The sequence below is a fragment of the Astatotilapia calliptera genome, chromosome 10, assembly GCF_900246225.1.
Source record: "Astatotilapia calliptera chromosome 10, fAstCal1.2, whole genome shotgun sequence".
In the NCBI taxonomy this organism is placed as follows: domain Eukaryota; kingdom Metazoa; phylum Chordata; class Actinopteri; order Cichliformes; family Cichlidae; genus Astatotilapia; species Astatotilapia calliptera.
This window is the reverse complement of record NC_039311.1, coordinates 30974662-30984961: the sequence shown is the minus strand read 5'-3', so window position 1 is coordinate 30984961 and position 10300 is coordinate 30974662. Positions and strand designations below refer to the sequence as shown.

General features: G+C 40.8%; 1 protein-coding gene across 4 annotated transcripts in view; it reads right to left on the bottom strand.

The window, feature by feature from the left end:
• Positions 1–3525: 3525 nt before the first annotated feature.
• The window catches only part of sgcd (sarcoglycan, delta (dystrophin-associated glycoprotein)), a 420239-nt gene continuing 413464 nt past the window's right edge, over positions 3526–10300 (bottom strand). For all 4 annotated transcript variants that reach the window (XM_026182769.1, XM_026182768.1, XM_026182770.1 and 1 more), the window contains one exon: positions 3526–6073. In XM_026182769.1, the coding sequence (XP_026038554.1) occupies positions 5888–6073 (186 nt within the window). In that variant the 3' untranslated portion in view covers positions 3526–5887. The remainder of the gene's footprint in view (positions 6074–10300) is intronic.

The window sequence follows — 10300 nt, the reverse complement described above, 5'->3', positions numbered from 1 at the left end:
ACTATAATTAAAAATTATACTGAAATATGAACATGTGTTGCTAGTGAAGGAAATTAGCCAGGACTTTGCCTTTGTTTCAGGATTTGTAATTCAGCTTGTGGAGTTGCTTGCGTGTCAGGGAGGATCCAATGACCACTGCACTGATTTAAACAACGCCTTTTTATTTTGGCATCTTTGAAAACTACTCCATGAACGGCAGTTTCAGATTCAAAATGAAGAAAAATATAAATACTCAGGATGGATGTTAACCTCAGTGCGTAGCCAGAGACAGAAGTACAGAGCGCTCAGCATAAACACAGGGCTGGAAGAACTGCTTCCAGAGCAACACCGCCCGGTCAATCACAGAGATCGATCAGCAACAGCCCGCTGGATGAGATGAGCGATGGCTAATGAGTAATTATTTACTTTCTTAAGTCCTTTTACTGTGAGTTAACAACACCAGCTGCTGTTCCTTTCTTTTTCTTTTTGGGTATGCCCGATCAAAACACTTCTCCTCAGCCCTGTGCCACATCCCGGTCTCTGCTTTCTGTTTCTTTGTACTTCTCTGAGCGTCGTTCAGTACGTTCTGTGGAGCAGAAGAACCAAAACAAAACAAAAGCTCACTCGTAGTTGCACAGATTTACACACGGCACACTTTGAGAGAATGCAAAGACCTCGGGCCCAACAGAACGACAACAACAACGGCAACAAAACAAAATGAAAGGCAGGTCTGTGTGTGACTGGAACATCTGAGCTCAGCAGGAGAGACGGGCGTAGGAAGGAGAAGGCAGAAAAACAAAACCAGCTTGTTCTCCACAGGCAAACATTGTATACATTTCTGTACATGCTAACTCAGTGGACATCCTCTAACACTGTTATTTTTTTTTGCCCTTTTTGGTATAAAAACACATACTGATGTACAATATAAAAAGATTTTCCTTTTTGTAAAAGAGCAGTGTTTCTCTTCTGTCAGTGTGAATCATCTAATGCTGCAGCGACAAGGTTACATTATTTACATATACAACCGTATAAAAAAGAAGAATTCCTCCTGTGTACATGTAGTCAAAAAACAAATACATCAGTTAGGTTCAGTTTTAGTGGTGAAATATTTGTGAAGGTCCTTTAATATACAGCGACCGAGAAGCTGGAGACAGCAGGAAGGTTGGTACACCCGACTCTGGAAAAGGATGTGACACACGCAACAACTGAGACATGAATAAAATAAATGCTGCGCACTACTGTGACTGCGTTTAATAGGAAATGTCGAGTTCCTTTTCGGTGCATCGATGAAAGATCTTCACAACTTTGCACTTCCAGTTATTGCATCTTAAAATGTGCTTTAAGATGTAAAATGCCTCAATTTCTGCCACATTTACACATCACAGGTGAGCGATGTTTTCATACCACCGGCTGGCTGCCCGACCCAAACGGAAACAGAAACCGAGGGGGAACTCAACGCATCGTCAGTGAATGCTTTTGCTGATGTATTACTACAGCCTTGCAGATATGGTAATTAGGCAACCTTCCATACTTGCTGCCGCAGATTTAATTCTGCAGCCAGACATCAGCCAGACAATATTGATACTGCACAGTTCTGCAAGACTTGGTGGAAAACACTTTGTTAAATTGAAGATATTCTCGATAGCTTTCGACAATATCTGTGCAGTGTCGTAGGATGGTTTTGGGAATTTCCTTCTGATCTCAAAACACTACATTGAACTGACAATGTCAAGACACAAAGACCGAGTGATACACATGAGATGTCCTTTGGTGCCAGCGGCAAAAGTGAGGCTGGTCTAACCCACAGACAGTATGAAAGATTGGCACACCAACTGGATCTGAAAAGCAAAGTCACCCCAGAAATAGGGCTGTGCGATATGACCAAAATCTCATATCCCGATATAAGACATCTATCGTCGATATAAATCACAAAAATGTAACATTTTCTGAAAATTCTGTGAATCTCGGGCAGCTCGACTTGCGTGAAGTGTTTCCAGCTGCGCGTCGTGTAGCTGGAGTCCAGTGTTTTAACAGATGCATGAAACGATACATTTTTAGACATAGGTTGAAACGGCCGCCGTTTTCTTTGTGAGTATTTATTACACGGCGTGCTGCGGGGAAAAGCCTGTTCTAACGTTTGAGTCTAAGGTTTATTTTTTAGCTCCTGGCGGCTCTTTTTTACTTCTCATCCGTAAATACTCTGCATCTTTCACGTGATTCAGTTTATTTTGAAAAGTCTCAACAGGATCTTGAGCTTTATTGTGAAAGGTTTATGTGGAACATAAACAAGCGGACATGCGATGGTTTTACCGTCGTTGTTGCTAACGACAACACATAAAAACAGGCGCTTGTCCGTCCGTAGTGTGGTTATATTAAATATACGAGAAAGAGAGAACTTTAAGAAATTAATAATAACTACAGTGACCATCAAAACCATGAAAAAATATCGCCGTAAACAGCTTATTTTGCAAAACCACCAAACAAACGATAGCATAAAATGAAACGATGTTTTTATATTGTCATCCGATATATATCGTTATATCGAACAGCCCTACCCAGAAATGCCTGAAACCTGCATTGCTTTTAATGGCCACCAGGGGGCGATACTTCTAGAACAACAAGATGGTGAAAACAATCAAATTAAAGCTTCACAGGCTTCACTAACCACTGGGCAGTCATGAAGGTTCAATTTTGATGCCAACCATAAAAATTAAAAATAAATTTAGATTCTGGTGAGATCATCGCCTCCAAGATCGTCCTCTGAAAATCCGCATGAGCATTTGGATGGATGACATTTGATGACCTCTCCTGCAGCTTTAAAGATGAGTTTTGACAACCATTAGAATAGATCCAAGCTACTCTTTCCAAGGGTAGCTGCTAAACCAAACACCCCCTTGTGTATTTCTCTTGGACGCCAGCACTTGTGACAAAATGGCAGTACGTGACTGGATATTTTTGAGCTAGTGGTTCAAGATAAGCAGTGGAAATCAAAGACACTGGCAAATTAAACTCCAAAGGATCACGTTACACGTTTTAACCTCAGATTTTGAGCATGTAAAGCAACAAGAACTTAAAGTGATACTTGAAAAAAACAAAGCCGGCACTTCCTTTTGCAGAGTCAGGTGTTGACAGCAGGGGGCGCTACAGTCAAATATGGAACAAAGGTCTTTGCATTCGCACACAGGGAAAGATTTGTGATGAAACACAACTGAAATCAGAGATCATAATACTCACTGATGCCAAAGAAAGTCTGGGTGATGTGCTTTTTCTTGCCACAAGTGCATCGACGTAAGGCACAGGCACAGTTCCCCTCTTTCAACAGAGTGGCTCGCTTTAGGTTTTTTTTGTGTATTTTTTTTTAAATCTTTTTTTGTCCTTTTTAAAAAAATGTCCCAGTGCAAGAAACAAGTAGGGTGACCACCGGCGAGGTTCGAGCAGCTCACGTTGGATGTTTGTGTTTTTATATGCGAGGTTTGGAAATATCAAAGCTGTTGCTGTTTTTCGTCATTTTCTTCAGTGTTAGGACGACAGGAGGGAAGCCGATGCTCTCTTTTCAGGGGTCAGAATTTATGCAGGCAACAACAACAGTTAGCATACAATCAATACATGAGATTAAATAAAATATCCACAGAATTCAAAGTTAACACAGTTTGCTTTAAATGTTTAAAGATTTCGAACAGATCAATGCTTCAGCCTCTGGTGCCTTGTTCATGTCATATCACGAGGAATACAAGAGTTAAGATTAAAAGATTAGGCCGACAAAGTGAGTCTAGACTGGAGATCTGAACCAGAGACCTTCTAACACAATCTAAAACTGCAACTCTCCAACGTTAATGGGGCACGTTCAAGTGATCGTCCGGAGTGAAATGGGACCCTGTGGGAGAGAACAGGAATAAAAAGATCAGAATTCCAACTTTAGAGAACAAAAGTTGGAATTTTGATCATTTTTCTTCTGACAGTTTTAAATTTGCTTTACCTTATAACACAAAGCGCTTTTAGGTGACTCTTATTGTGGTTTGGTGCTATATAAATAAAAGCCACCCCCAACCACCACACCCATGTGGAAAACATGAACGTTCCTGATGTGGTTTCATTATGCTTTGAATGTTAAGGGAATGATTTCCGTGAGAAAAACGTAACCACGGGATCAGCGTGCTATGGCTTTACCGTTCAGGATCACCTCATACAAGCATGAGGCCACCACACTAACATGTTCTTCCACTTGAAACATCGCTCTTTGACATATTTTAGGATGTCCAGATGCACAATTATTTTAACTGTTTAGCTCCATTCCCTTCAACTGAAATTTGATAATAATTCCTCTTTTTTGGCTCGCTTAGATTGACTCTGATTTTTACACAGACACTGACGGAGACTAGTGTAACTACACTGGCAGTTGATGGTTGCTGGACTGCAGGTGACCATATTGTGGCGTACTTTCTAGACTCGCTGATCTGATGGTAAAGTTAACTACATTGAAGAGAAAGTAACTTCAGGGTCCCGAGAAAAACTCAGAATTCTGAGATAATAAACGGGATGTGAAGGGATTCCTTCACATCCCGTTGAAGGACAAAATTTTAGATATTTAATAAAAATTCTGCAAATTCAAAGAATATGAAAAGATTTGCTTTAGAAGAAAACAAACTGAGCACTTTGCAGAACATGCAGTTTGTTTCTTTGAAGCCAAATATTTTTTGGAAACGAACAGAAGCCCAGCTGAGTAAAGGCAATATGATATGAACATGGCTTCACAGTCTGATAAGCATAGCAACTTGCACACGGTCTTACTGTCACAATTTAGCATCAACATATCCCCACAAAATCAAACAAACTCATAAAGGAACTGTGACAGAGGCACGCTGTAAATGCTGTTTGCTTAAAATTGAACTTAAAAAGTTTTGAAAGTCTTTGCGTTCGTTTTATGTCCCGATCGAACTCTAGGAACATTCGCCATCAGTAGTTCTCAAACTTTCTTTCAAAGGCTGAAAAATGTTAGGATCCCACAGTTGCTGGATGCATATACGTGTATTTGTTTTATATCAAACATCAAAAATACAGAGAGGATCCAAGTGGAATCTTTGTGAAACAAAGGTCTTTCCAGGCTGTCCTTCCCTTCAAAAATCATTTCTCTAAATTAGCGCCCACCCTCTAGTTTGAGAACCACTGGTGTGAAGTTTAAAACCTCAACTGAAGCAAGCTACAGGGAAGGAAAGAGAAGATGGAGGCAGAGGAAAAAAGGAGGTGATCACCCTAGTGATTCTCGTACTGAAATGCTCTTGACAGAGAAAGGGAACACATCAGCATCTCTTTCAGTAACTCTCTGGAGATCCTCCTTTTAGTTTCTACCAGGAGGCTTCTACAAGCAAACAATGTGTGTGTACCATGTTGACGTGTTAAAATATGTGTGGTGTGATTACAGATCTCTGCGTATGACTGTTAGGATCACACAGATATATTACAAATACTGGCCTTTTGCTAAATAGAGTCAGTTTATTCCCAATGTGACGGAGACCTCAGCTGTATTAAAAAACTTTTTCTTTGTTTCTTTTTGTTCTTGTAATGATCTCTATGTGTGAAGAGCTTAGCGGAGACTTTTAGGTTCTCATGATGATCGACTTCAACTCAGGAAATTAAGGGAAAGAAAAAGGTTGCATTAAACTGGAACATGTCAGGAGCTTAAAACATATCATTTGGGCCTAAACATCAGTCTGTGATTGTAAAGTGTTTCCATCAGTGTGTCTGTGTAAGTACAGTATCTATGATTGTTTGTCCATCAGCTCTGGCAGTCTTTGTATTTCTGTACGTGTTATCTGTGAATCAGTCCTAAAGGCAGGCGATATGTGTACATCTGTCTGTTTAGCCCGTCTCTCTTTCAGGATGCGTTTATTTATTTTTGTACGTATGAGTCCTAGAGGCAGACGTTGTTGCTGATCTGGCAGGTGGATCCGGTGCCAGCCTGGGACAGGAAGAGCCTCCCGTTGGGGCAAACGCAAACCTCGTAGACAGTCTGCCTGGTCCCAGAGGACGAGGAGCTGGTGGAGGCCTTCCCCTCCGGCAGCTGCAACAGCCGAATCCTCTGAGCATCCAGCGAGATCTGCCGTAGAGGGAGAAGAGCAAACTGGTGAGATTAGGGAAAGTAAAGAAGAGAAATGAAATGGGTAGAGATGTAGAAACAAAGCATGAAAAGCAGATGGTTGAAAAGTCTGGAAAAGACTGCTGCAAAAATTAGCTTTCTTGCATCCACATGTTGAGGTACATAGTGCTGAAATTTGAAATTATAGGTTGGTGAGGTGGCAGAGTTCAGCTCAGCACAGTCCCCATCACAGCGAAAAGGTTCTGGATTTTGGACTGTTGAAGCCCAGAGAGAAATCATGCAGGCACACGGAGAACATGCAGAAACGTGCATGTCAGAATAACCAGTTACTCTAAATCGGTCAGCTGTGATAGTCGGCAGCAGGCTCTGTATGTTAGACCTGCGATAGATGTCACAGCTGGTATAGATTCAACACCCCCCCCCCCCCAAACTACCTTCAGTTAGATTAGTAGTTAAGAAGAAAGATGGATTTATGGACACATCGGTGCAAAGACCCATCTGAGTTAGCTAACCCAGTTAGCTGAATTAGCTTTGTTTTTGTGTTTGTGAAAGATATCACAACTGTTTTTATGAATGTAAAGCATAATAAATAAAAAGCAAGGTGACTAAATGCTGCCCTGGTAAATTAAGGTATTAATATTTTATTAAGACACAATGCAGTTAACTGTTGGTTCTGAGATGTCACACAGTCACCCACCACTCGTTGAAGCTAGCTGTGACTGAAAGTTGTAAAACAGCAATGGGAATGCTAGCCTTGCTAACCAGGACTGTTCTGTAGAGCTAAATAAAGACTGGCTGTATCGTGGTTGTGTCGGGAAACTCCAAGCGTACGTACATACTCGTGAGCAAAGAAGGCTACTTCTGCTAGCACAGCTAATGTTAGCTGCATTAAGTAAACATGCTATTCGTGGGGAGAAATTGTCCATTTCATTATTCTCAGACTATTTTCTGAGTGTTTTCTTACTCAATGACTCAATATTCTGATTTCTTCCTCCCGCTTAATCAAATATTAATCAGTTGCCAGGAGCATCCACACTAAACAGAGATAAGAGTCTTAGTTGTCTCAGAGAGACGTCGGCGGGGGTGGAGGTTCAGCTGCCTTTCTGCTTTGCACTTAATTTGGCTGACTTTTTATTTTCATCTTCTCCTGATTGTTAGACATAGGCACTACAGACTGTGTTTGCTTTTGAGAAACAGGTTTTTGGGGTTAAAACGGGTCACAGCAGTAACCCTGCTCGTTGGTAAATGATGACTCAGGAGTGACAGACTAACCTGATGCGTCAGTGCAGTGACACCTTATTCAATTTAGATTCAATTCACTTTTATTTACACAGTGCCAAATCCCAGTTATCACCTCAAGGTGCTTTATATTGTAAGGTAAAGACTCTACAATGACACAGAGAAAACCCCAACAACCAAACAACCCCTCTGAGTAAGCACTTGGTGACAGTGGGAAGGAAAAACTCCTTTTTAACAGGAAGAAACAGAACCTGGCTCAGGGAAACACGGACCTCTGCTGTGTCTTGTTGTGGGTTAGAGAAGGAAGAATTCTGACACTAATTTCCACCCCAGAGTTCCTGGGATGTAATTCCTGCTTGTTTTCTTAATTTTCATTTTCATGTCAATGATACTTGGCATTTTCACTGCTTTAGTTGCTGGTTTTCATTTTAACCTGAATAATCTTCTACATATTTTATGGACTCAACTCATCAGTCATAGTTTATCATCTTTACTGTCTGAAACAGAAACTGTCTCCCGTTTCAAGGGAGAAAGAAACCAGATAATTCATCCTATAAATTAAAAAGTTGCACTGATGCAAACTCATTAACATAATTTGCATAATGTTATGAACAGAATCAACTTGCTGAGATTTTCTGACTTGTATGATTGAGGATGGATGAGTGAAAAATAGGTGTAAATCTTATACATATACGTTGTTGGTATATACCAACAACAAGAACCTTTGTGATCATCTGACCTGCAGACACGCAGAACTGTTTTCTAAACCTCTTAAACTCTGTTTCCAGCTTTTCTCAGCTTTGACAAATTTACTTTTACTCTTCATCTTTATCTTTTCTCCTCCTTCAGGGATTAAAACTGATGACATTTTGGTAAAAGGCATGCCTCTGCAGTATCCTGTAGGACAACACCGCCTCAATCTAGAGAGATTTCTGCACAGATGATGCCAGACAGGAGCAATCTCAGTGACTTTTATCATAAATATGACTCTACTGTGCAGCGATGCTGTTAACTTCAAATCCAACACATGACCTTTACAATTCATTCCACTCATGTCCACTGAAAGGGCTGGAAAACACTGGGAAATGTGGGAGGAAAAATCTCAAGTCAGAAAAACTGGATAGTTGCTGCAGTTGAGTATCCAGGTCACTTAACATTCTATGCAACCAACGAAGGGGAGAGCGAAGGTGTCAGGAGTTTCAGACACTATTTATGTGAGTCAGAAGTCCTGAGAAGGAAAATAAAAGCCAAGGAGAACGAGTGAATGATTTACTTTGAGGGCAGCTAAGAGTGACAAGAGAAGAAGAGCGATTCAGTTTAGCTGAGGACTGGCTGAGTTCAGGAGAGAAGAGAAAGACTTCTTGGTGACCAAATGTAGTTGTGATTAACATGCTAAACATAGCAAATACAGTACAGTGTTGTAGTCTTATACCACCCATCATTTCTTTCTATTTTGCTAGGAAAATTGGAAATAGGTGCAGAGATTTATTAAAACCTGCAAAGATACATCGAAATACACCATATAAGGCAAAACACAGCATTTGTAAAGTATTTGGACTGACCACCTTAATTCCTCAGCACAGCCTGAGCTCTTTGGGGAAGCCTTCTGAAATTTAGTCCTCAGGAATAGTTCTCCAGTCTTCTAGAAGCGCATTGAAAGCTTTTCTTTGGATATTGGCTGCCTTTTGCTCTGTTCTGTCAAGATGATCTTGGACATCTGTCAGATTTTCATACCTCATCCTTTTCTCCCTGTTTCCCATCCTTAAGATTGGCTTCTTGGTCTATTCTAAAGGAAGCCACTTCCATTTAATGATGCTTTGAAAAAAATTGTAGATTGCTCAACTGAAGGACCAGATACATCCTGTGTCAGGGCCTTTAAGGAAATCACTTTCAGATTCTCCTTGTCTGCTGTAAATAGTTTTTAGACTTCTTCTGATCTCCACTTGTCCAGTTTCCTCAAATTTTTAAGGACACACTACATATCTCGGCATTGTGTGCGGTGTTTGTGACTAATAGCTCCTTGGGAATTACATTGTTGTTGCAAAAATATCAGCTAAAGAAATGGGAAAAATGTGTTTAGCAACAGACTGCTAGTAAAAAGTTCTTGAAGATATTGAAGAATTCAACAAACATCAGCAGACAACAAAAGAAAATTCCTCAGAAAATGGTCAGGTACAAGGACTTGACTGAAGGAAATGACTGAAAAAGCAGCAAATGGTAAAAGAAAACATTTGAAAGACCTTCAGAAACCCTGGAGAACTACTGAACAAGAGCATTAAAAACTGTCTGGCTCCTTGGCCATTAGGTCCATCTAGGAGGTTTGAAATTTGGAAAACTAAAAACTGTGCACTTATTAGGAAACCACACTGTGCTTTGGACCAATCAAACCTGAAGGTAAAACTAGAAGTTGTTTAACTGGTTGCCTGATCATATTTCTCCTCAGCACTTAGACTTCACTGTAAACTAAATTGCCCTCTACAGCAGGTGTTTTGTTTGAGGAGGCCCCAAATCCAGATGAACAGAGTTTTATTTTGGGATATTTTCAAGTATTTTGTTGGCAGAGAGTCCCAAACAGGGTAAATAAAAAGCAAAAAAGCCCTCTACAAGTTTACAGTCGGCTCATTCAAAAGTTATTCCTCTCGTCTCCTGAGCAATAAAAGGAGAGCAAAACCTAAGAAAAGTTGTTCTGCAAGCCGCTCCATAAACACATTAACCCATAACTCATTTTACTCCCCTCATTGATTGGAACAAACCATCTCTCTCGGTCTGCACAGCCACAAACCACCGCTGCATGAATCCCCTCCTCCCCCCATCCTCCCGGGGCTCGTATGAGGCTGGTGTTGCACCGGCTGCGGACAGGAGGAGCTCTCCAGCCATAAAAAGGTAAAGGAGCCATTACGGTGCACCTCGGGGAGGCATCGCCATCAAATGACCTGGAACACTTTTAAAGCAGAGTCTCAGCTGACTTCCTCAGACAGCTGCTGTTGA